Here is a 26,805-nt window from a genome sequence, read left to right as displayed (position 1 = left end):
CTGCCCCAACAACTGCCCCTGGATTTGAGAAGAACCTTAAATAAACAGCTTTATATAATATAATGCTGTTACATACTTACTCTGAGTGCTCTTGCCTCAATGTTTGTCTCAGCATACAAAGGTACCTCACCGGACTTCCGGGAAGATGGCGACCGAGAAAAGCGGGGCTTAAGAGCCCCGCTAACAACCAATCTCCATTACCACAAAATCAGCGCCTTTCATAGCCAGAAAACACCATCACCAGAGAAACAAAAAAATCACCAGGCTCCAGAGAGAAAGCGGACTGAGAACAGAGCTCAGAGCCACAGAGGAGATACACTGGCCTCACGCCTGAGGACGCAGCAGCAGCTCCATACTGCCGGCGGCAGCGGCGAGTTCACCGGACAGCTACAGCAAGCTGAGGTAAGCCGCTGCGGAACAGCCAGGCGGGATTTTGCAGCGCAGGGAACATTTAAAGCTCCCAGTGGCTGAGCTAAGCACACGCTGCAGGGACTCAGAGTGGAACTCAAAACCAAGAAGAAATAAGCCAGCCTCACGGCCGAAGGCGTAACAGCGGCGCCATATTGCCACCGGCGGCAGCAGCAGCGAATTCACCGAGGCCAGTACAGCTACATCTGCGTACTCAAGAACAGTAAGTCAAATTGCGGGCCACAGAGGAGAAATCCCAGTACTGTACTCCCTGGGACTTGACCCAGTGGGGGAGTGGCGGTAGCAGAGATATCACACCATAGGAGAACGTGCAACCTGGCACCCCCCACAGTCTAAAGCAGCCTCTATCGACTCTCTGGGTCGGAGATTCTGTGATACAACCCAGTAAAAGAGTAGTGGGGTCTGAGATACTACAGACTCGAGACCCAGAACACCTTAAGTGAAGTCATAGTGACCCAAGGGAAGAACCCAGAGAAGGCACAAACTTCCGAAATCATGGGAAAGAGAAATAACACTGGAGCAATGAATGCCCACAACCCCACAACATCAGAACCCGATAAAACAGAAAATCAGAGATTTCTAGAAGATCAAATCAGGAAAATAACTGTAGAAATAATAGAGTGCTTCGAAAAGAACTCAGAGAGAGCCAAAAAGAGATAAAGGATGCAATTAATGAAGTAAAGGCTTCAATTCAAAGCACAAACAACCGATTAGACCACATGGAGAACAGAACCTCACTCTTAGAAGATGATCATTCCAAAAATGAACGCATAGTTTCTAATCTAGAAAAAAATATCCAACAGCAGGAATCTGACATTGAAGAAATATGGGCCCATTTTAAGAGAGCTAACCTAAAAATAATTGGAATAGAGGAGGGAAAAGAAAGTGATACCAAAGGGATCAACAATCTCTTCAAGGAAGTAATAGCAGAAAATTTTCCAAACATAGAGCAAGAGGTTGATACACAGATCCAGGAAACTTATAGAACTCCCTTTAGACAGGATCGGAGAAGAGGATCCCCACGCCACATAAATGTCAAAATGACCAATGTGGAAGCCAAGCAGAGAATCTTAAAGGCAACAAAAACAAAGGGCCAAGTGACATTCAGAGGCAAACCAATTAGAATCACTCCAGATTTCCCAAACCAAGTCATGAGAGCCAGAAGGGCTAAGAGTAACATATTCCAAACTCTGAAAGAAAACAACTTCCAGCCAAAAATTTCCTACCCAGCAAAACTTTCTATCAAATTAGATGGGGAAATAAGAAGCTTCCATGACAAACAGAAACTGAAGGAATTTATGTCTTCAAAACCAGTGCTAGAGAAAATACTCAAAGAGATTAACTACAAAGAAGAAATAGGTAACACACACCAGAACCAGAGAAACAAGAGTTTCCATCCAACGGAAACTAAGATTGGTTATCTGTGGAGATTCATTATTTATGTTAGTCTTTTACCTATCTCCAAATTGTATTGTTTGCCTTTATTGTTGTCAATTTTTAGGATTTCTAGTTGGAATATTAATATACCTTCAGATATAGCATTTGGAAATATTTTATCCCATTCTATCAGTAACTCTTAACTCTGTTTACATTGTCTTTGGATATACAATATTTTTTTTATTTTTTAGGGAGTTTGTTTACCCTTTTTTTGCCTGTGCCATTGAAATCATATCCAAGAAATCACTGCCAATTTCAATGTTGTGAGGTTTTATGACCCAGATTTTCTTCTAAAAGTTTATAGTCTTAAGATTTATATTTAGGTCTTTTATCTATTTTGAGTTAATACTTGTATATGGGATTAGGTAAGGGTCCAATTTTATTCTTTTCCATGTAATTATTATTTTTCAACAATATTTAGTTAAAAGATTATTATTTCCACCACCAAATGTTCGTGGAAACCTTGTCAAAAATAACTTGATAATACAGGGAAGAATTTAGCTCTAGGCTTGTATTTAACTCCAATGGTTTATATATCTGCCTTTAGAACAGTACTACACTGTTTCAATTATTGTAGCTTTATATGGTTTGAAATCAGAAAATATATATCTTCCAGCTTTGTTCTTTTTCAAGATCGTTTTGGGTATCTAGAATCCATATTCCATATTAGGATAGATTTTTTTTCTGAAAAATAAATATATAAATATATGATAGTTTCACCTAAAAAATAGAAAAAAAATATTCTCTGGTAAGAAAGAAAGCAAAAAGAAATATTGAAATGTTACCTTTAAGTCATCAAAAGGTTGGTATCAGACAAATGAAACTGTTATGTGAGATTATCATTTTTAAGTTTGGATAAATTGCTATAATACTAGATGTCAACCACTAAGCCAAGCATGGGAAGGAGGGATGGGGAGAGAATGGGGTGGGGATCGGGTGGGGGCTGACTGGGCGATGTGTGCATGTATGTCTACAAAAGTTTGTATCCCACTATGATGTATGAATACAGTGCACCAATAAAAAAATAAAAATAAAAAATAAAAAAATAATTAAAAAAATAAAATAAAAGTAATTAAAAAAAAAAAAAACACAAAGGTACCTCACCAATCCTCAGACCTTTAAGGAAGAAGTAACAGACCAAGAACATGACCAGAGAATGCAGGGCCTTTCCTATTTATGCTAAATTCAGAACTCTACTGATATCAGTTCATTGTGTAAATATCTTCTAAGGGCCAATGTTTATGGTTCTAGTTAAGCTCAGCAAAGAAAAGATGATTCATTTACTGTTAAATCTACTTTTAAAAATTTAGTTAAATTTAAGTAAGAAAATTGTCAGCATTGGGTCTGTTGAACAAACGTGACAGGCAAAATGTTCAGTAGGAAGAGAGAACAAACTAGCCTTATTTCCTTACTTGCTAAAATTAGGTTTTGTAACAGAACAGTCTAGATCTAAATGGAAAAATACTCTTTTGGAATATCTTCTAAGTGTCTCTGCATACACAAATACAAAATGAAAAACTTATTTTTTCCATTGGCACAAGATGACTAGCTTGAAAGTTTTGTTCTAATGTAAAATACAAAATCAGGCAAATTAAATGAAAACAAAAAATCGAAATGAGTTATGGTAATGTAATTAACTTGCTACATGACCATGTATACTAAATAGGGGCTACTTTTTTACTATGTGAGGAAGAAACTCAATAGATCTAACACCTTAAACATCATGGTCAAAGTCTTGGATTCCCAAAGTTGTTGATACAACCCCATGGGAGGAGATAAGGAGGTGCTGAATAGATCCAGGAGAGCCTTAAATAAAAATAAAGAGACAAGAAAGTACTGGGTAATTTTATTTTTCAGAAATAGGAGCTGTACAAAGACATGGTGATATATGCTTGTAACCCAGTACTTGGGAGACTGAGACAGGAGGATCCCAGGTTTGCGGCCAGCCTCAGCTACTGGTGATGCCCTCGGCAACACAGTGAGACTCTGTTTAAAAATAAAGAATAGTAGTGATGGGGGTGTAGCCCAGAGGTAAAATGCCCCTGCCTTCAATCCCCAGTATCATAAAAAAGAAAGAAAAAAGAAAGAAATAGGAGCAATAAGCCAATAAACTGGGTATATAAAGTCTAAGACCAAGACTCAGGTCTCCTGGACTTGCAACCACCCCATCTACACATTATAAAACAACTTAACCCAGTGTGCCTCAAATATTAATATGCGTGCACATCACTAGACATTTGTTTGTTCGTTTGTTCGTTCCTGAAATTTAAACCCAGGGGCATTCAATCTCCAAAATACACCTCTAGCCCTATTTTATTTTTTATTTGGAAACAGGACCTTACTAAGTTGCTGAGGGTCTTGCTAAATTGCTGAGTCTGGTTGCAACCCTGTGATCCTCCTGTCTCGTCCTTCTAAGTACTGAGATTATAGAAGAGCACCACCATGCCTGGTGCATTTGGTATTTTTAATAAAAATTTGGACTCACTGCATCTATAGTTGATCATCACTTTCATAAACTGATGGTGTATAAGCCATGTCTTAACAACCCAGACTCTTGGCTACATTTTCAAATGATTGATTAGGATTTATTTTTTGTTTTCAGTGTGTGTGTATATGGTACTAGAGATTGAACCCAGGGGCATTTTACCTGAGCTACACCCCCAGTCCTATTTTATTTTGAAACAGGGTCAGTATTCAACAAATACTGAACATATACATGTATTGTACTGGGGGCTAAGAGGTACAATAAGTAATTTCTAACTTCATAGAACATGAATTCTAAAGGTATTCTAGGGCTGGGTATAATTCATTGCCTGGCTACTATGTTCAAGGTCTTTGGTTCCATTCCTGGCACTGCAAAAAAAAAAAAAATATATATATATATATATATATATATATATATATATATATATATATATATACTAGTAATACATACATAATAAACAACATCCAATTCTACCCTAATTAACTATGAATTCAAAAGTACTATAAAATGTGTAATAGAGCCAGGCATGGTGGCATATACTTGTAATCCTAGTATTTGGAAGGCTGAGACAGGAAGACTGCAGTCAAGGACAACCTCCGCAAAAAGCAAGATTCTCATCAACCTAGGGAGTCCTTGTTTCAAAATAAAGGTAAAACAAGGCTGGGGATGTCCCTCAGAAATAGAAATGCCCCTGGGTTCAATCCCAAGTGCCCCCCCCCAGAAACACACAAAAGGGGAGGCCAAAGAACATATCACATACAATGAGTAGCATGTGCAATATCATTGAGCATGTCTGACAAAATAAAATCAAGCCAAGGAAGCTAAGCTAGAGACCAAAAAGGGCACCTAGGAAGAGAGAAAACCTATCAGACAGTAAGAAATTCAAAACTTTGGGCTTTAGACTAATAGCAGTTGGCAGCCCCTAAAAAATTTTGAGCAAAGGAATAAAAAAGCAGCATACACTAATTATGTTAGTATATAAATTCTATTATTTTTAAATACATAGGAAAATAACTTGAAGTAAATATATAAAACATTAAGTTGTTGCAACATTGCCCTAGGATAGTTTGATTAATTATATATATGGTTGTGTGTGTGTGTGTGTGTGTGTGTGTGTGTGTGTGTGTGTGGTACTGGGGATAGAAATCAGGGGCCATCTACCTCCAGGCTACACCCCCGACCTTTTTTAATATATTTTATTTGGAAACAGGGTCTCACTAAGTTGCTGAGAGCCTCACTAAGTAGCTGAGGCTGGCTTCGAACCTGCACAATCCTCCTGTTTTAGCCTCCCAAGTGCTGGGATTGCAAGCATGCACCACCATACCCGGCGTGTGTGTGTGTGTGTGTGTGTGTGTGTGTGTGTGTGTGTGTAAAAAAAACTTTTAAAGTTACCAAATTTATAGTGTCCATAAATTTTTCTTACAGTTAAAAAAAAGTGTCCTCAACTACAATATGGGAGTGATTCTCTTCTTCCTTTGCCTCACAAAATGTTTCTATCATTATACACATTTGTCTGTACAATGCACCCTTAACCCCACACTTAGTTTACTCTAAGTCGTATGTGACAAATGTTCTTTGCCCCCTCCACTCCACTGACCACCAAAGCTGTAATTCAGATGACCACTTTTAACTGCCTTTCAGTACTAGGTGAATCCAGTGTCTTGCTGTTAGTTTCATCTCATTTCTAGTGGAAAACATCACTAAGAATACTGATGACCAATGAAAATAAAACCTGTAAGAGTCTTAGCTAGCCAGTAATTTGGCATAAGATAGTTTATGATATACTTAATGAGAGGAGGAACAGAAAAATAACAAGTCAATGTAATCCCAACAAATAATTACTCTAAATGTCTAATTACCCTTAATCTACACTTTATCTTAGTCTGTAAATCCCAGAGTCTGAGACTTCAAGCTCTTTCATAATGTACATTCATACATGTTCCAAATCATATTATGTAACAACCCAATTATACCTAAATCCAAAGATTTCAATAGATTTTTTTTAAGTACCTTCAAAGTAAAGCACTTGAGGTTTTCAACACTGCAGTAGTTGGGAATTTTCAAAGATAAATGGTTTTTTTACACAGATATCAAAGAAAAAATTCTGCTAACCAGACCACATTGAAATCTAGAGACATTCTCAGCAAAGAGCTTGAAAGCTCTCCAGAATTCAGATGTTCAGACTATATAACCTGACTTTAGAGCAAAGCCTTTCCTTAAGGTAAAGTTTCCTGCCTGACAGTCTTTCTTTTCTGAAAACTAATTTTTCTCAACTTGTTCTTACTTATCTAGTTATATATATATATATTCTTTCTCTTTATGTTTCCATGCCACTCCTGAATTTCAGTACATCAAAAATCCAGGAGCTGGGTGTGGTGGTGCACACTTGTAATCCAAGTACTTGGGAGGCTGAAACAGGAGGATCATAGGTTCTTCACCAGCCTCAACAACTTAGTGAGGCCCTCTGCAACTTAGTGAAACCCTATTTCAAAATAAAAAGAATAAAATTGGGCTGGGGTGCAGCTCAGAAGTAGAAGGCCCCTGGGTTCCATATCCAGTAAAACACACACACACACACACACACACACACACACACACACACACAGGATATGATAATAAAACATCAGATATGGAATTAAACAATAAAACAAAATTTAGTATTACATTCTGTATATGTAGATTTTGCCTTTATTAAAAACCAGCAACTGCTGGGCGTGGTGGCGCACACTTGTAATCCCCGTGCTTGGGAGGCAAAGACAGGAGGATCGCACAGGTTCAAAGCCAGCCACGCGCGCTGGCTTAGGAGACCCTGTTTCCAAATAAAAATATAAAAATAGGTCTGGGAATGTAGCCCGGAGGTAGAAGGGCTTCCAGAAAACCCAGTAACACCACCAAAAAAAAAAAAAAAAAAAAAAAAACAGCAACTGGGAAGTATATGAATTAAGAATGGAAGAACAAGAAAGTTCATAAACCTAAGGCTGCACACTGATTTTACTGGGCAAATGGGTACTAGATTCCAGAGACACACTATTACTCAGGGGCATTCTACCTCTGAGCTACATCACTTGCCCTATTTTAATTTTTATTTGTAACTAGGTTCTCCCTAAGTTGCTGAAATCCTCTCTAACTTGCTGAGGCTGGCTTTATATTTGTGATCCTCTTGTCTCAGCCTTCTCAAGTACTAGGACTGCACAACACCACAACTGGCCCAGAGATATATTCTTTAATATCTTCATCCAAGTGGAATGCACTAATTGTCAATATCCCACACATCACATCCAACTTGAACTTACCTGTATGGCTGATAACAAATGGAAACTTCCCAAACCATCCATTCCAATTCCTCATAAGTGTTACTCAAGAATTCTGAAAACATTTAAGGGCTGAGGAAATGAGTTTTTTTGAATGAATAGGAGGAGATCTGGTAGGTAGAGAAGTGGAAGCAAGTAGGTGATGTATCATTGTTAAATGAAACAGTTAACAGTTAACAATGATGCATTACCAACTGTCAGTGTAGTATTGCCAATATTTGTTGGTGTCAAAAATTTCAAGTATAGAGTATGGAGGTAAGATGTATTAATTTTAGGTAAAAACTGGAGAATCAGGCTGGGAGTATATTAGTAAAGTTGAATTATTGCCTGATAGGTGCAAGGCCTTGAGTTCAACATCAGCAAAAAACAAAAAACTACACACACACACATGCAGTGTACTCCAGACCCAGCTCCACCAGTTAATATTTATGAGGTACAAAGGTGGCTACTGGACTTCCCTAGGCCTCAGCTGTCTCTAGTTGAATAATATCTCACAGTAGTAGTTCTCAGCTGAGACACGACACCAACAGGGCATCTGGAAGTGTCTGATGTCACTTTTGTTTGTCACAACTGGGGCACTGCTACTGATAGGTACAGGACAGGAATGCTGCTAAACATTCTACAGAGCACAGGACGATACTCCATAACACAGGATTATCCAGCCTAAAATGACAACAGTATTGAGGTTGAGAAATCCTGTCTTATAGTATCTTTCAGCTCTAAAACGGTATAACCTAATATGTATACAAGTTGAAAGGGACATGTATTTGTATCAGAATAGAAAACTTAACACAAAAGGATTAAATGACTTGCTAGGATCATAGTGTAAATCAATGGCAAAAACTGGGTCTCCTGACCATCATCCTAGGTACTAACTAGATTTGGCTTATCAGATAGTTCCTTCTTGCATAAAAATCCAACCTGAACAATCGTTATGATAAGAAGAAAAAAAATTGTACTGTTTTATCTTGCTAGGTCTATAACAAAGCAGAGTCCAAGATTTTGATTTCCAATGGGTACCTCTAGCTGTTAAGCAATAATTAGTTTTTCTAGACTCTGATGATTTCAACTAGTACTTTTAAATGAGTATGACCATAACCCAAGAGAGAAGGATGAGGCCAGGATGTAATGCCTATACTGCTTTGATTCAATGCCCATGCATGTAGTCTGTTTCAACATTTTTTGAAGAAAAAAAAATAAGGATCTTTGTTTGTTAAACAGAAGTACTGTGTTGAATTACAGAGTATTTTCTTTTTCTTTCATATTCTCTCCTAATATTTCCCAATATATAAAAGAAAAATAAGCCCTTCATTCTAATATGACATGGCACAATTATCTCAGGATGTGAAACTTCTGTCATTTCATTTCACTAAGAATGTTTTGGGAAAGACAATATAAACACTCTCAGATGGAAACAGCCTATGGAACATAAAGGCCTATCTATTCACCCAGAATTTTCTTGTCCTGAACTCATCCATTCCTAATAGTTATTTATTTAATAAATGTTTGTTTTTAATGTAAACTCAATCATTTATACTGGCAGTTCCTTTACTTAAAAATATGCTGGAATTTCCACTAAAACCTCTTATTATTCAATATTTGCTAGTTCAGGCATGAAAATTTTCCCCAGGCATAAGAGTTTTAATCTTTTCTACAAATAATCACTGAACTTTTTAAATCCAAGAATATGAAAGAGAAATTTTTCTTCTTTACTCATGAAACTTAAAACTAGATTTTTTTTTTCTAGAAAAACTTGAGACAACAATCTGTACTTTAGATAAAATGTTTCTTCAACATTAAAAAAAATAAATTTTAAAACCTGCTATCTCATCAAAATAAGACATAAGGAAAACTTTTATAAGAGAAGGTTCCTCTAAGTAAGGACTGTAATAAAAATTTTGGAGACCAGAATCACCAAATGAAACTTCAGGACCCAGAGTAAATAGAACAAAGCAGAGATGATAATTTTTTACATTTGTATAACATTTTATAATTTACAACGCCACTTTCACACACAATCTCATTTGGTCCTTGTAACAATCTCATACAGTGAGCATGAATAATTTCCTCTCTACAGGCTCAGAGAACAGGACTCAGATGTTAGGAGACAACTATAACCTCCAAAGTATAAAGTATCAGAGATTAAAGCGGAACCTAGGTCTTCTGACTCCAAATTATTTTAATATAAAGATTAAGAAACATAGCCAGGTATGGTGACGCACACTTGTAATCCTTGTGCTTGGGAGGCTGAGACAGGAGGATCGCACAGGTTCGAAGCCAGCTTCAGCTACTTAGTGAGGCTCTCAGCAATTAGTGAGACCCTGTTTCCAAATAAAATATAAAGTAGGTCTGGGAGTATAGCCTAGAAATAGAAAGCCTCTGGGTTCCACCCCCAGTACCACCCCCCCCCAAAAAAAAGATTAAAAAACAAAAGTAGTCTGTGGCTTCCGATCTTTAAGGATATTTGTTTAAACATAAATACTTCTCAGGGGTGGGGATGTAGTTCAGTGGTATAGATCTTGCCTAGCATGTACAAGGCCTTAGCCCCAGCACCACATATACACAAAAACTTGCTGGCCCACTCAAAAGAGGCAGTAAAGCACCTGCCCCTTCAAAACTAAAAAAGAGAAACTCACCTTATGCTACACTGTTCTCTCATCAATAAACATCTGCATGCTTATTATGTTTCAAACATTATGCAAGGCTATACAGTAGGCAAAGTTTTAGTCCCCAAGTTACAAACTGTTTAAAGAGTCAAGATACATACACAGGAAAAATATATTGCCATTAAAGATTTAAATTAGTTGATCAATATAACACCAAAGGATAAAATTTAAAGATGACTCTAGTATAGTCAGAATGGAGCCTGAGGCATATCTAATTTACACTAACAAATATAAATTTTTGAATAAAAAATTAAGTACAAAGTGAATATTAAGAACAAGTAGTTAGGTGCAGTTGCGCATGCGTAGACTTTGGAGGCTGAGAGAGGAGGATCACAGGTTTGAGACCTGACTCAGCAACTTAGAGAGATCCTCAGCAACTCAGCAAGACCTTATTTCAAAATAAAAAATAAAAAAGAGCCGGGCGTGGTGGCGCACGCTTGTCATCCCCGCGCTGGGGAGGCGGAGACAGGAGGATCGCGCAGGTGCGAAGCCAGCCGCGCGCGCTGGCTTAGGAGACCCTGTTTACAAATGAAAATGTAAAAATAGGTCTGGGAGTGTAGCCCGGAGGTAGAAGGGCTTCCAGAAACCCCAGTACCACCAAATAAATAAATAAATAAATAAATAAATAAATAAATAAATAGAACTGGGAATGTGGTTCACAGGTAGAATGCTTCTGGATTTAATTCACAGCAACAACAAGAGGAGGAGGAGGAGGAGAGAGGAGAGAGAGAGAGAGAGAGAGAGAGAAGAAACAGGAATCACAGAAAATTACAAATTTTAAAAGTTGGCTACAGACTGGACATGGTGGCACACGCTTGTATTCCCAGTACTTGAGAGGCTGAGACAGAAAGATCCAGAGTTTATGGCCAGCCCCAGCCACTTAGTGAGGCCTTTTGCAACTCAGTGAGACCCTGTTTCAAAGTATAGAATAAAAAATAGGCTGGGGGTGTAGCTCGGAGGTAGAATATCCCTACGTTCCATCCATCCCCAGTACTGCAAAAACTATAAATAAAAAATAGGGCTGGGAGTATAGCTCAGAGGTAAAATGACTCTGGATTCAATCCCCAGTACTGCAAAACAAACAAACAAACAAACAAACAAACAAAAAAGTCAGCTATACAAATAACCCAAAATCTAGAAAAATCATAGTGTTTTTGTATTCCTTGGTATTCTATAATCTTTTCCACATGTTTCAGGATCTTTGATCCCTCAACATATTTCTATGATTTGGTAATACTGTGAAATAAGAGAATCAAGACCTTCTAAGTATGACCAATCAATAATTAATATTAATTATTAAGTTAAATCAATGTGATATCAATTTAATATTTATTAATAGTTTAGGAGAGTTCCTATTTCATGATTCTTTATTGGTAATATCATGGACAATGCAAAATTCTTTTCTTCCTTTTTTTTTTCTTTGTTGCTGGGGACAGAACCCAGGGGTGTTCTACCCTTAAGCTATACTCCCAGCCCTATTTTATTTTTTATTTTGAAACAGGGTCTAAATTGTTGGGGCTGCAACCTACTGAGAATCGCAAGCCTGCAATCCTCCTGTCTCAGCCTTCCAAGTATTGAGATTTCAAGCATGTGCCACCATGCACCATTGTTATTAAAAATCACACAGTTATAAGGACTGCTGTTAAACTTAAAAAACCTCTATCTAAACTTTGCCAGGCATGGTGGCACACGCTCATAATCCCTGCGCTTGGGAGGCAGAGACAGGAGGATCTTGCTGATTCGAGGCCAGCCTCGCTAGCTTAAGAGACACTGTTTCCAAATAAAAATATAAAATATAGGTTTGGGAGTGTAGCCCAGAGGTAGGAGGGTTTCCAGGAACCCCAGTACTACCAATAAATAAATAAATAAATAAATAAATAAATAAATAAATAAATAAATACAAAGTTTCACATTGTGCTGGGCATGGCGGCACACACTTGTAATCCCAGCATTTGGGAGGCTGAGACAGGAGGATTGTGGTTTGCAGACAGCCTCAGCTACTTGGTGAGGCCCTCTACAACTTAGTGAGACCCTGTTTCAAAATAAAGAATAAAAACTAGGGCTGGGGTTGTAATTTTGAGGTAGAATGCCCCTGGGTTCCATCTCCAGTACTGCAAAAAATAATAATAATAATAATAATAATAATAATAATAATAATAATAAAGTTTCACATTTTAAGATTTGGCATTTCAAGTTTTCATTCAGATTAACTAATCTGAAATACTATTTGACACAAGGAAGCTCCTTACTAGTTTTTCAACTATGACATTATAGAATGGCCAAATAGTGAGCCCTGTGACTTCATGTCACAATACTAGGTGATTCAACATCAGAATATTCCTAGAAGCCATTCCAATACTGAGACAACCAGTAGTAACAACTACACATAGGAATGCTATGAACCACATAAAGCAATCCTACTAACCCAAACTATATGTGCTCCCAGACCTCCCCTTTTCTGGGCTGTGGCCCTTCCAACGCTACTCAACACAAAGAGAAGTACTACAGAAGGAAAGGCAGGGTAGAAGAAAAGAAGCCTTGAGGGATCATAGCTAAAGTATCTTGCAAATGTGAGGACACACTACTAGAGTGATATCCAGGGCTTTATAAGGGTTCCTCTACAAGTGAGAGGCCCTAAGCCTGTTTGATGAGCTTCACTTTAAATCTGCCTCTGAATAATTCAGAATCAAGTAAATTATATCATAGTAGTAACAGGTCTAATGTAGCAGCAGCAACAAGAGTAGTAGTAAATCTCTACCAGTACTGATGAAAAACAAAACACTGAAAGTTCACTATTATACCAGGCATCCTGCTAAGTACTTCATATGAATCATTTAGTTTTATTCTATTTATTACTGTTAATTTGTGTTACTATTTATTTAGAAACTCTGGTAGACACTTTATGTAATTGTGCTTTACAAAACAACCCTACAAAGTATACATTATTACTCCTCTTTTACCAATAAGGAAGTCACTTTCAAGAGTCTAAACCAGAGCTGAGATTCAAACCTAGGTCTAGATTAAGCTCCTTCCTAATAAACAGGAATTCAGAAGAGGAAGCGATTGCTTCTGTGTATAGGCCTATAAAAGGGCTTTACACAGAAGTCCAGGAAACTGAATATTGGGGAAAGAACTGGAGATGAACAGATGCCTTACAAGAGGAGCCACAGTAACAAAAGAAGGAAAGTGGCAATGCACAAGGTTATTCAGACAAGTAACAACAACAAAAAAGAGAAGTGGCAATGCACATGGTTATTCAGACAAGACAGAGAAGAAATGACGCTACAGAGCCCAAGAGCCTGCAATGAATCTTGTGATGCCTCAACAGAAAATAAATCACAATAGTCTTATGATCAATTTTCTCCTTTTCACACAGCCATAATCTTGTAAAAAAAAATTTTTTTTTATTTCTCTAGAATCCAAGTCCATCTCTCCAGCACGTCCTTGGGAAGAATGGACATGGGCATTCAAGGAAAGGCCCCATCTCTATAATACAGAAAACCAAATCCAGGAGCTTGGCCTGGTGGCAGACACCTGTAATCCCAGTACTTGGGAGGATAAGACAGGAGGATTGCAGGTTTTTGGACAGCCTCAGTATCTTGATGAGGCTCTCAGCAACATAGTGAGATTCTGCTCCAAAATAAAAAATAGGGTTGGGAGTATAGCTCAAAGGTAGAATGTCCTTGAGTTCAATCCCCAGATTCTCCCCCCTAAAAAAAAAAAAAAAAAAATTGGACTCTATACTCCAGCTAATTTTCTTCCTCGAGGTTTCATTAGAAGAACTTTAAAAAGGTGTGAGCTAAAAGGTGATGCTCACACATAAGAGAAGTAACCAAGATTTTAACAGATTTTATTTACTTTGCACGTCGGAAATGTACTTGACAAGAAAAGCACAGAAAGTAAAACCTGTGAGTTTAAAGAAAGACAAAACACAAAACATACTCCTCCTCAAGAAAGTTACCTGACTCTGAACTCATTCTGAGGAATGTTTTGCTGTAATTTGCAAACAGTATGTGGGATACTAGCCACAGGGTAATAATAGGAGAAAATATTTGTTCTGGCTTCAATGAGGTCCACATTCCTCATTCAATGTTGAGACATCTTCTCAGTAGTAGTGCCTAAGTTAGAGAAAGAGTGGTAGAAAAAAGAATCAGAGAGATCTGTTATAAATGAACCAGAGGCAAGCCACATGAAGTGGCACACACCTATAATCCTAATACTAGGGAGGCTGAGACAGAGGATCTTAGGTGTGGGGCCAGCCTCAGCAATTTAGGGAGATTCCTGACAATTTAGCAACACCCTGTTTGTTTTCAACTTAAGTCTAAGTCTCAATGCGGTACGCTACAGAGTAATTTAAACTGAAAATGTACAAAGACTAGGACAAGATGTTTGACACTATCTGACAACATTTACAAAATGGTCTAATGGAAAAGTCTGGCTTCAACAAAATTAATGGAAAGAAGAAATAACAGAATAATAAACTCCTATTTTTGTATACCACTCCCAAACTCTACATGTGGCTAGCATTTGTTTCAGAAGATGTCCAAAGAATGTGTGTCCTTCAAAGGATTCTTGGGCCCAGTATAGCTTCTCAACCTGATATGCACAAATGGTCTCCTGGGGGTTATAAATCCCAAAAGAGTATATGAAAACTTTTTGCATATGTGCAAAAACGTACTTTTGGAGGAAGGAACCATAGCTTTCATCTTTTCTTATGAAGTGTCCAAACACAAGCGCATGTTTCTCCATAAAAGACATGGACATAGTTGTTCTTTCTGAGCAACTGCTCTAGAAACTCACAGGTAAGGTTCCAGTTTCATTCTTTATTATTAGTGGATTTAAAATCTAGACCAAATATAGTCTGAGTGACATTTTCATACCTGATGCTAAAAAAATCAGATCTAAGAATGCCAACCTGACCTATTAGCTATCCATTTTTTCTTCATGATAAATATACACAGAAACTCTTGAAGCACTAGATAAGAGTGCCTAAGACTGTAGAGGTAATATAAAAAATAAAATAAAACCACTGAGGCTGTAAAATGTAAACTTTGCCAACTTCTCAGAGTAGAAGGGGGCTTTGAACCCACTACACCTGGACCTGAAATACATCTAAGAACAGGAAGAGCTTTCTATTAAGCAGGTTTTCAAAATCCTCAAATACAATTGTAATGAACAAATATGAACCAATTTAATCAGTTAAAAATTTTCTTATATGCTTATAAAATTACTTCTTTGGATCTAAAACGCACACAGATCAGGTGGGTTGTCTAATAACAAAAAAAAAAGGAATGTGCATGTTTTTGGTGGCAAAGAGGTGGAGTTTAAATTACTTTCAAATGATTTGTACTAAAGTCAATATTATTTCCCCAAGGTCCCAAATATGAATCACATGCAAAGCTGGGAAGTGAATCCAGCATACCTAACACCCACGATGCTGTGCTCCTCCCTTCACCCAGAAAAGTATCTAAAGCCTGCAAACAATGAAGCCTTGCAGTGGGCAGTTTTTGTCCTCACAATACACAAGACTGAATCTTTCAGTAAGCCAGCATTTCATCCTATAAAAACTGGAATCTCAGCTCTCCACTGAAAGCTCAAGGTTACCCCTGCATTTCACTTTTAAATGTCTTAACCTACAGCTGCTACAGCAGAGCAGCTGCCATTTTGGGTGGCCGTCTCACACGGACAGCTATAATTCTCCAAATTTTAGGTTCCTGTATCTCAAGAGATGGATGGTTGCTTCTCAGTCAAACTGATCCAAGGACAAAGAGATTATGATTGCAGGATTGGGTATATCTTTGAAATAACAAAGCCCCATCCTTAAAATGCTGATTCTCTGCCAAAGTCATAACAACCAATTCTCTCTCTGGGAATATCAGAACCTCCTAGGGGTGTTTACTTTAAAAAATATCAAATATTTTAATTTTACTTTATTCTTGAAAAACAAAAACATTACCTTCATAATGTAAACAGGTAAAGAAGGGTATATGGCTCTTATAAAAAGGTAAAACAGATTAAACTGAGATTCCTGTTTCCAGAAGTATAATGGGGTGGATACTATAAGGTGCTTTCGAACTATAACAACTAGAGCGTGCATAAAATATGGCTTCTCCTGCCCAGGTAGTAAAGGCTCTTATCAATGAGATACATCTGTAGCCTTTTTTATTTTTATTTTTTTATTTTGGGATAGAGTCTTACTAAATTGCCAAGGCTGGTCTTGACCTTGCAATTCTCCAGTCTCGGCCTCCCAAATAGATGGGATTATAGGCTTACATCTCCCATATATACATACACATACACATACACACACGCACATGCACACACCAGGCTTTTATTGCATCTCTTGGCTTACAGGAAGTAAAACAATCTTAACAGAACAAACCAAAATAGCTGTGGCCTGAACCAGAAAGCAGTAAGGGGGTGGGGGAAAGATTCCCTCAGGGAAAAATGCTCATTTAAACACTTCAATGTGGAGACTGGACCCACAGATCAGAAGAAAGATAGGGAAGCAGAGCCTGACATTTTTAAATTATGCCAGAGAGACTGAAGAGACCATAGTCTTCACAGAGCACGGCAACCCAGCACTTGTTGGAAGCATATGCTCTCTAAAAAAAAGCATCCTTGGGTTAGGCCTAGTTTTCACAGACTAAAATAAACCACATATCAGATTATAAGCAAACAAATCACCATATGTAAGAGTTGTGGGAAACAACCAATAATAGATTTAGATGCCTAAGACTTCACAGATTTGAAATATCAGAAATGGAATTTAAAATAGCTACGTACAAAATGTTTAAAATTTTTAAGGAATAAAAAAACTAAGCAAACAAAAAAAAAGGCAAAAAGTATCAAGTAAAATTTTAGAAAGTATCAATATAATCAGTAGAGGAAAAAAACCTCTATGCATTGCTTAAGTAATAGATTCAATATACTCAGAAGCAGAAATAGCCATAAGACAAAGATGAATGAAGAACCCCAAACAGCACAAAGAGCAAGAACATACAATTATGACAGAAAGATAAACAGTCTTGGAGGACAAAGTAACTAAGTATGTTTAATGACAGTCCCAGAGGAGAATAAATAAGAAACTGAAGCTAGGCAATATTTGAATAGATAATACCTGAGAATTCACAAGAAAGAAATACATTCACAGATACACTACGTACAACACAAATAGGATAACAAAAAGAAATTCGCCTTAGACACACTGCAGTAACATTTCAGAATCCAACTATAAAAAAGGGATCTTTAAAGTTGGAGAGAAACAGCAGGACAGGCAACCTAGGAAAGTCTGAAGATATGACTGGCTACAGACTCTACAATGGTCGTAACAGAAACCAGAAGGCATAAATAGTCCAAGTTCTATGGCAAAGTGACTGTCAATCTAAAATTATATATCCAGTAAATATATATTTCAAAAGCACAATTAAAACAAGCATATTTTCAGATTCAGTAGTCCTCTCTTTATCTGCAGTTTTAGTTACCTAAGGTTAACTGCAGTCTAAAATATCCAAAACAGAGGGGCTGGGGATATAGATCAGAGGTAGATATTTGCCTACCATGCTCTAGGACCTGAGTTTGTTCCCCAGCATGAGAGAGAGGGGCCAGAAGGGAGTGGGAGGAGGGTTGAAATAGTAAATAAAAAATTCCAGAAATAAACAATTTATAAGTTTGAAATTACATATCATTCTTAATGGCAAGATGAAATCTCAATGCTTTTCAGCTAAGTCCTGCTTAGGAATGAATCATCCCTTTGTCTGGCATATCTATGTCATATAAGCTACAACCCCTAAGTCACTTAGAAGGCATCACAGTTACCAGATCCTCCGTCACAGTATCTCATTGTTTATGTTCAGATAATCCTTATTTCACTTAGTTATGGCCCTACAGTAGTACAAAAGCAATGAAGCTGGCATTTCAAATCTACCAGAGAGAAGCCAGAAAGTATTACCTTTAGGTGAAAAGGACAAAGTTCTACACTTAATAAGGAAAAAAAAATCATTTGAGATTTATAGTAAGAATGAATCTTCTAACCGTGACATTGTAAAGACTAAGAAATGCATACTAGCTTTGTTTTACCTCAAACTGCAAAAGTTTCAGCCACAGTGCATTTAAGTGCTTAGTTAAGATGGAAAAGGTATTAAATGTGTGTATGTATATTCAGGGGAGAAAAAACATAATATATAAAAAGTTCAGTATTAACTACAGTTTCAAACATAATATATAAAAAGTTCAGTATTAACTACAGTTTCAGTAATCCACTGGGTGTCCTGGAACATATTTCCCATGACTAAACTGGAGACTACTATATAAACAGAAAATGGTCTATCAAGAGGCCTACATTATTTTATTTTATTTTTTTGGTGGTACTGGGGATGGAACCCTTCTACCTCCAGGCTACACTCCCAGACCTATTTTATATTTTATTTGGAAACAGGGTCTCTTAAGCCAGCAAGGCTGGCTTCGAACCTGCATGATCCTCCTGTCTCTGCCTCCCAAGTGCGAGGATTACAAGCGTGCGCCACCACGCCCGGCAAAAGGCCTACATTAAAAAATATTACTTGGAACTACCCTAACAATTTCCTAACTGACCTTTTCACTTCATTTTGACCATTTAACTTCCCTGCTTCACACTGACAAATGAATTTCTAGCTTGTATACAATAACGTACAACTTTCTTACCCTGTTACTTAAAGTGCTTCACAACAATCTAGTTACGAGCAATGTTCTCTGAAATGGACGATGTGGCTTCTCTATGTACTGGGTGTGATCTTGGGCCACGTAATTAGCCTGCCCAAATCTCAGGTTTCACATCTGCAAAATGCAGCCTCTAAAACTGATTGCTGAAACCAATTAAGATAGCACAGATGCTATGGATTAAATCGTGTACCCCAAAAGTCCTGCTGAAATCCTACCCCCAATGTGATGTTATTAGGAGGTGAAGCCTTTGGAAGATAATTAGGTTTAGTTGAGGTTATTAGGGTGGGGCCACCATTATAAAGTCTGTGACCCTTATAAGAAAAGTTCTCAGAGATCTCTCTCCCTTCACAAAGTGAAGATAACGCAGCTGTCTGCAAACAAGACAACTTACTGGTTGCCCTCACCAGGAACTACATCTACTAGCATCTTGATATTTGACATCCCAGCCTCCAGAACTATGAGAAACAGCATCTGTTGTTTAAGGCACTCATATTGTGGTGTTCTATTACCATGAGCTAAGTAGCATGAGCTCACCAAGATACCAGGTAAAACAATCAGCACATGGCACATGGCTTCAATAAATTGTAGCTGTTCTTATTTATCATAATAAATCACTGTTCCCAAATACAATATATGAATTCCCAAGTCCATATCTTAACTCATATTATTTTCTCCACTTTTCTGGCTCTCAACGCCTCCATGTCCACAAATCTGTGCTTCTGTAAAACATTAAAATTATCCTTAGAAGACCAGCTCCTTCTTGAAATTCAGTGAGAAGATAAGTAGTCCCACTTCTAAAAATATAAAATATTTATCCAAATGTTGCTTAGTTGATTAACTACTAAATTTTATGTTCCTTTTGGTTGGTTGAGGGAATTATTATCTTAAATTCCTGTTTTACCCACTGCCAGGGAGGTAAGTATGGATTGGCTTATTAGGAATTTCAGAACTCTGGCCCACTGTGGCAGCACACGGCTGTAATCCCAGAAGGTGGGAGGTTGAGACAGGATTGCAGGTTTGAGGACAGCCTCTGCAATTCAGCAAGGTCTCAGTAACTTAGTGAGACCTTGTTTCAAAATAAAAAATAAAATAGGACTGGAGGTGTAACTCAGAGGAAGAATACTTGTGGGTTCAATCCCAATCCCTGATACCAAAAAAAAAAAAAAAAAAAACAAGTTTCAGAACTCTGATAATGATGCTTTGTAGGAAAAGATAGCCCCTACCCACCCACCCCAAAAAAAGGCAAAAGGCAGCTGTCAGGATTTGCTGCACTCTCTCTAATTCTATAAGCCTCCAGACAGCTGCACTTCATTCTAAAAACATGAAATACTCTCCTTGGAGAAAGACATCCAATAAGAAGTCTATGGTGGGCAGGAAGAAACCACTGGGGTACATGAGCTAAGAGCTCCCTTCAGGAAACACCTTTTAGAGATGACTTTCAATATAAGTCAATTTGATTTGTATTCTTATCTCCAAAGAGGAAGAAAACAAAGATCTTCCAGGTGTTGCCTGGCTGGCACAGAGAAAGTGCTCAGTAACCATTGAAAAACTCTGAAGAAGGAACCAAAGCAATTACTCGGGTTATGTTTGTTCATAACGTGGGAGGCACGTATTCTCAGCAGCTTTCAGTCTTCCAGTTAACCATTTGTTGAGGATCCCACATTTGGCTCTGCCATCCAAAAGCCAAAAACTAATCTCTTAAAAGAATAAAAAGAAAACATGATCCAACAATTGAACTTCAAGTCAGGCCTTCATCCAATGTGGCTGACATTTAGGAGCTTAAAAAAGGCACAATCCACATGCTATCACACTAAACTAAACAAATTAAGCTTTCCCATTACTAGTGCCAAATTTAAAATTCCACTACTGTATCTATTAGAAACCAAAATGCAAATTTTCCATATACAATAAACATCCTCACTTTTTTTTTTTTCTTTTTTTGGTGTGGTACTGGGGGTAGAACCCAGAGGCTTTCTACCTCCGGGCTATTCTCCCAGACCTATTTTATATTTTATTTGGAAACAGGGTCTCACTAAGTTGCTGAAAGCCTCACTAATAGCTGAGGCTGGCTTTGAACCTGCACGATCCTCCGGTCTCAGCCTCCCAAAGTGCAGGGATTACAAGCGTGCGCCACCATGCCTGGCTAAACATCCTCACATTTTTTTAAAAAAACTTGAGAAACAGACAAAAGTATAATAGAATCAGACCAAAAAGAAAAAATAAAAACAGAAAATAGTCTTAATACCTATCACTCAGAATCTAATAACATTTTCTTCTAGGCTTTTCTGTGATATTTTATGTAATGGTAAACTTACCATATAACTAGTAGGACCTGCAGTTGTGTCACTTAAATTATATGATAGGTATTTCTTTGTTTTTCTTAACCTTGTAACTACAGAGAGTAGATGGCAGAAAGATTTTGAAATTAAGTCGAAAAATGACTACTCTTCCACAACTACTGTAGTAAAAACTGAGATGTTCCAAAAGTTCCTGAGGCCATAGGTAAAATACATAAAAAAAAATGCCTAGACAGCCAGGCATGATGGCATATATCCATAATTCCAGTACCTGGGAAGCTGAGACAGGTGTATCACAGGTACAGGGACAGTTTCAGCAACTTAGTAAGACCCTGTTTTTTTAAAAAGGCTGGGTACAGAAGTTAGAAAGAAGTAGAATGTTCCTGGGCTCAATTCCAGTCCCCCCCACCAACCAAAAAAAAAGCCTAGACACTAGAGAATGTTTAAGAACCATTAACTAACTTTCAAGTGACAGAGACAAACAGTATTTACTAGGGTCAGCTCTGGAAAGATACAAAAAACTTTTTAATATTATTGAGAAGATACAATGCACTCACACCCAACAACTAAAGCCCAATGTAATTCAGTAAGCAGTCACCTTGGCTCTTCAAGGACTGGGTGCTTTATTCATTTTGCACCTCTAGCATGGCGAACAGTGCATGAAGATATTTTTTTAAAAAATGTCTGTTGTACTGAGCTACAGAATAAGATATATGTTTATTTGAGGTAAGAAGGATCACTGTGAGCTGAGGTTGTCAGGCACAATAGACAGCATGGATGTGTAGAAAATGATTTTAGCAATAATTTGTGGGGAAGAAGGCTAAACCACAGAAGCCTTGGGTACTCAGTAAATAAAAGACCATATAAGGAAGAGGTTCATATGGTCTTAATTGTTCTAAATAGTTTGATTTTTCTACACAAATAGCACTCCAATTCTTGCTATACATATGAACTACTCATGGGAAATATAAGATACAACATATAACACATACAAAGAAAACAAACCAATACAAAAAGAAAACCCCTACAGCATTCTAGGAACATCAAAAACAAGGTCAGCCAAGCGAGGTGGCACATGCTTGTAATCCCAGCATTTGGGAGGGTGAGACAGGAGGATCGCAGATTTGAGGACAGCCTCAGCTACTTAGTGAGGCCCTCTACAACTTAGTGAGACCCTTTTTCAAAACAGAGAATAAAAAATGGGGCTAGGGCTGTCGCTCGGAGGTAGAATGCCCCTGGGTTCAATCCCCAGTCCCACAAAAAAACAAAAAAACAAATCAAAACAAAAAAAAAAAAACAAGGGCTAATTCTCAGGAAGCTTTTTGTGTGAGATGAAGAGTAGCAAAGAGGCAGAAAATTAAGGCTTTAGCTCTCCATATAGAGTACCACAGAGGATACTGTTCTTGCTAAAGTGAGTGTAAAAGAATGTGCTTACCCAAACTTTCTTTTCATAATCTCTTACTCCAGTGAAGATATTTGCATATATTGCTAGAATCCAAAGAGTGCACATAAAGATTTAAATTTGCATTCAACCCTCAACACCATCACATTCATACTACCTGATTTTAAACCCATCTTAAAAGACAATCCAACTTCACAACTAAGGTATCTTTCAGCAGACTCTAGATATCCTAACTTCATTCACACATATTTTCTCTTCTTTGTCCCACTTGTGCTTCCAAAAAATTCAAAGAATGTATGGAGAAGGAATTTGCTAATATGGCATCTCTAACAGCTGCTAGTTGAATGTACCTTAAATCCATAGCTTCTTCTGTTACATTATGTGACCACCTCAACAAGTATGTCTGATAAAAGTCTAGTTTCTTTCAAAAGAATTGATTTTAACCTACCCTTATCGGGCTGCCTTAAAAGCAAGACCCATAGAGCTTATGGTGTATGTGGCTGATAATTCTGCCTGGGTGTAATACTTCAATTAGGTATGGTTAAGTATCTCTAGCAGCTATCCATTCAGTCTTCCCAGGCTGCAGCACTCAAGAGCAAATGCCCATCAACAAGTCATTTGGGAATGAGCAGCTGATTTGAAGCACTGCATACTTTCAGGACAGGTGTTCTTTGTTTTTCTTAAATCACATACAAGTCTGACAATGATTATATCTGCCAGATAATTAAAAGGAGTTAAAACGACACAAAAGGACAAGCTATTCTAAAACAATGTTTCAGAAGCCCAAACCAATGCAAATGGAAGAATTAGAGCATTTTCTCAAAAATGTCCTGGAAATTTTGATTTTTCAGATTTTGTTACATTTCAGTAAACAAACTGTCTTATCTCAAAATGCAAACTGTTGTTTTAATTCTAAATGAAACACTTCTCTCTGGGACATAAAAAGACTGGGAAACCTATCAATAATTACCACATAATCAATCAAAAGAGACATGTGGCATAATATTTGTAAAGTTGAATAGTACCTGTCATCAACACAACAAAGGGATATTTTATACACAAATGACATAGCTTTGAAAACTTGATAATTTGGTTACACTGATCCATAATAAAAATTCCACTGTCAAGTGGAATAATACAAGTAATCAAAAACTGGACTGACACAAATGGGGAGTCTCCAAACTTAAAATGCAAGGGCTATCACCCAGGGCAAGTTAGTTTGGCTCTTCATACTTCTATTCCTGTATTCACAGAATGGGCAAAATAATAGTTACAAACTTAAGAGTTATCAAGAGTAAGTGAATTAATTCACATTAACTTTTTATAACAGAGCCTATTAAAAATGTTTGCTATTATGTCAGGAACATTTTTAAAATGAAAACACTATAGTAAATAGCAACTGATAAAAATAATCTTATAGCTGGGTGTGGTGGCACATGCTTTTAATCCCAGTACTTGAAAGGCTGAGACAGGAAGATTGCGGTTTCATTGCCAGCCTCAGCTATTTAGTGAGGCCCTCCGCAACTCAGTGAGACCCTTTTTCAAATAAAGAAGAAAAAAATAGGACTTAGGGTGTATCTCAGAGGTAGAATGCCCCTAAATTCAATCCCCAGTAACACAAAAATAAAGATAGAATAATTCTAATGAATAAAAAGACCCAGTTGTCAAGACCTGTGAAAAATCGTTTTAGGGTTTGCTTAAATAATATAAAAAATAATGGAATATAAAGCCTCTACTAAAACAAAAGATAGCTACATCCCTTCAAAGGTATTCCTTGTCATCAGTCCTGGTTTACAAAATTTGATTCCTCCTATGGTCTGCAGGTAAATCCCAGCCTTTAATATATATTTTTAAAAACCACAAAACTAGCTTTTTAGGAAGTTAAGGGTATATGATGCTCTTGGCATTTTCTGGTTTTATTAACAAACTATCCCGCTGAAACTCATTCCTGAAGGAAACTACTAAATGTTTCTGCAATAAGAATTGCAAACTTTCATGTGAACAAACCTTTTCAACAATAGGGAGTTGTTCCAGGCAATGAATAGGACAGTGTCCCTGGGACCAACACAGTGGGAGCTGGACATTCCTGACACCCTTGTTCCCTGGTTAGCTTTTGGTCACTTTTATCTCCCAACTTCATTGGATTATGGAAATAACTTTCAAAGTATACAGGCACCCACTACATGGCTAGACTTATTTCTCACAGAGCTGTTTCCAGACCCTCACTTTTTACTACCATCATCCTGAGCATTCTACCAAAATGAGCATCAAACACAAGAATTCTTTGTTTTCTTAAGTCTGCCCACACCCACTCCCAACAGTCCCTTCGTGTTTTAATTTGTATTTTCTGGAAACATTAAGGTTTGACGGTTTGGTTACAGCGGCTGGCCACTGGGCAAGAAGTATTGGTGGTACTTTCGGTAAGCAAGAGTTTGGCATTACTAACTCTGAAGGCAGCCTTGGGAAACAGACTCAATTAGGCTCTGCAAATAGGTTAATAAAACCCATCCCACACAATTGTTCTAAAGACTAAATGAAATAACAGCTTCAGTGTACCGTGAGGGGCTGGGGTGTGGGGGAAGTATACTCACTAAATGAAAGCTATTAGTGATTCGGTTCAACAGACCAATGAAACACGGATCTCAAGAGAATAGCAAACAGCGGTAAAGAAAATAAACCCCCTTAAAAGTTTATCAAAGCGTCCTGATCGAAACTGTCCAGACGCTATTTCAGGGTAACCATCTCCTGGACCAGACTGGATTTAAAAAAAAAAAAAAAAAAAGACAGTATCAGTGGGGTTTAGCTCTGCGAAAGGATAGATGGATTTGCCCAAATCAGTTTCTTTGTTGGCGGCTAAAGACAACTAAACAAAACACCAGAGACTGGGACCAAGCAGCAGGACAGGCCTGGGAGTTCTGCCTCGCTGGTACTTCGCGACGAAGCTCGCTGTCCAGCCGTGGGCGCCGCGCTGCTCAGCTTCCAGCGGGTCCCCGAGCCCACGAGCGCAGGCAGACGCTGCGGGCTCCCTCCAGAAGCCGGCGTGGCCCGAACCAGCCCTGGTCCCGGAGAACTGCGCCTCGGCCCGGACCAGCCCCCTGCCCGCGGGGGGCCACGGCTCCAACCCAGCCCTCCCGCCGGGGTCGTCCCCAGCCCCGCCCGGCCGCCCCGGCCTCCCTCGGCCCCGCGGGACCCGACCCCGGGCGGGTTCGCGCCATCCCTCCGCCCCGCGACCCAGGACCCCGCGCGGGGACCACCACGGCGCCGGGACCGACCCATCCGCTGCGGCCCGCTGGCTTCCATCGCCCCCTGACCACATCCTCCCAGCGGCAGAAACGCGCAAACTCACCCCTGAAAAGCAACAGCAGGAAAAAGTCAGACAACCCGGCCCAGAGAAGGAGTCGCGGCCGCCGCCTCAGCGCCATGTCGAGGGGAGCTGAGGGGCCCGCGGCGCGCGGCGCTGCTCGCCGACTCCGCGCGCATGCGCCCAGCCTGCCGGGACCCTGCGGTCCGCCTCCAGTTACCATAGCGACCACCGACCCCGTAGAGCCGGCTCCATGGTGACCATAGAAGCTGGAGTCTGGTTGCTATGGATGCAGCGATGCTCTAGACCTGGCCCGTGGGATCACTTTCAAAGAACTTGGTAGGAGGAGGGTAAAGAAGTGTGTTCAGGAGTGGGGCGGGGTACATCTCTATAACTAAAGAATTAGTCTGTCACAACAGATCTGAGAAAGAATAATTCATTCAAATTTGGAAAATGCGTGTTTCTTATTTTACAAATAAGGATGTAGGCCAATTGCCTTGAAAACATTACTGCTTTCACATTTTTGCCCCCCCCCCACATTCCAAATCCGATGGAAGGAAAAAAGGCTGAAATCTTTTTTAAAAATTCATAATGCATACACTATGCAGTACATAAAAGCAGTATCTTGTTAAAATAAATATAATTCGCTTCTGTAGTAGATCAAAAGTAAAATGGTATATCCAAGAACACGACAAATCTTTACTCTAAATTCTAAATATTTGTAGATAGTAAGTCTAAGGAAGAAAAGTGGAGCAGTGTCTTGTGAAGACAAGCAGA

At 38.5% G+C, this 26,805-nt stretch overlaps 1 protein-coding gene across 2 annotated transcripts in view; it reads right to left on the bottom strand.

Annotated features, from left to right (window-relative positions):
* Positions 1-26,149, bottom strand: part of JAM3 (junctional adhesion molecule 3) — a gene marked incomplete at both ends in the record, with an annotated part of 63,940 nt that extends 37,791 nt beyond the window's left edge. For both annotated transcript variants that reach the window (XM_080719756.1, XM_080719757.1), the window contains one exon: positions 26,074-26,149. In XM_080719756.1, coding sequence (XP_080575882.1) covers positions 26,074-26,149 — 76 coding nt within the window. The remainder of the gene's footprint in view (positions 1-26,073) is intronic.
* Between the last annotated feature and the right edge of the window lie 656 nt (positions 26,150-26,805).

Source organism: Muscardinus avellanarius, assembly GCF_963383645.1.
Source record: "Muscardinus avellanarius genome assembly, chromosome: 1".
In the NCBI taxonomy this organism is placed as follows: domain Eukaryota; kingdom Metazoa; phylum Chordata; class Mammalia; order Rodentia; family Gliridae; genus Muscardinus; species Muscardinus avellanarius.
This window is presented reverse-complemented; position numbering and strand designations above follow the sequence as displayed.